General features: G+C 69.7%; 1 protein-coding gene across 1 annotated transcript in view; it reads right to left on the reverse strand.

Annotated features, from left to right (window-relative positions):
- The window catches only part of TMC6 (transmembrane channel like 6), a gene marked incomplete at both ends in the record, with an annotated part of 6,961 nt that overhangs the window by 1,864 nt on the left and 4,523 nt on the right, over positions 1-574 (reverse strand). The window contains 1 exon segment of the mRNA XM_015562624.1: positions 189-323. Within this exon segment, the coding sequence (XP_015418110.1) occupies positions 189-323 (135 nt within the window).

A 574-nucleotide genomic window follows, 5' to 3' on the forward strand; every position in this document is an offset into this window, starting at 1 on the left:
GGAAGGAGAGGAAAAAGGGAAAAAGGAAGGGAGGAGGGGGAGTGGGAGAGGGGGAGAAGGGTAGGAGGTGAGGGGGAGGGCAGGGTGGCCGGAGCCCTGGCTGGGCCCAGGCTACCTCCACCCCACGCTGCGGCCCAGCAGCACCTCCCAAACCCTGGGTGACCGCCCACCCGAGGCCGTGCCACTCACTGCCAGATGGCGGAGCAGAGGAAGATGGCGGCGCCCAGGAAGCAGGGGAAGCAGAGCAGCGAGATGAAGACGGTGCGCATGTGGGAGGCCAGCCAGGGCCTGCGGGGCGCCTGGCAGTTGGCCAGCAGGCTGGTCTGGGGACAAAGGCTGCGCTTGTCCACTGCCCTGCCACCCCCAACCCCCCCGGCCTTCACGGGAGGGGGGGGGCTGGCTTGTCCAGGTCACTGGATGCAGAAGGGCTGCTGCCACCAGCCACCTCCGCTGCCTCCCGGTCCCCGCTGTCCCCTGGGCACTGCCCAGTGCACAGATGAGAAGGCGGCCCAGGGAGGGCCAGGGCTGGTCCTGGCCACCGAGCAGCCCTCCTGAGGACAAGGGTCCCAGGTCG

The sequence above is a fragment of the Myotis davidii genome, unplaced genomic scaffold (genome assembly GCF_000327345.1).
Source record: "Myotis davidii unplaced genomic scaffold, ASM32734v1 scaffold991, whole genome shotgun sequence".
In the NCBI taxonomy this organism is placed as follows: domain Eukaryota; kingdom Metazoa; phylum Chordata; class Mammalia; order Chiroptera; family Vespertilionidae; genus Myotis; species Myotis davidii.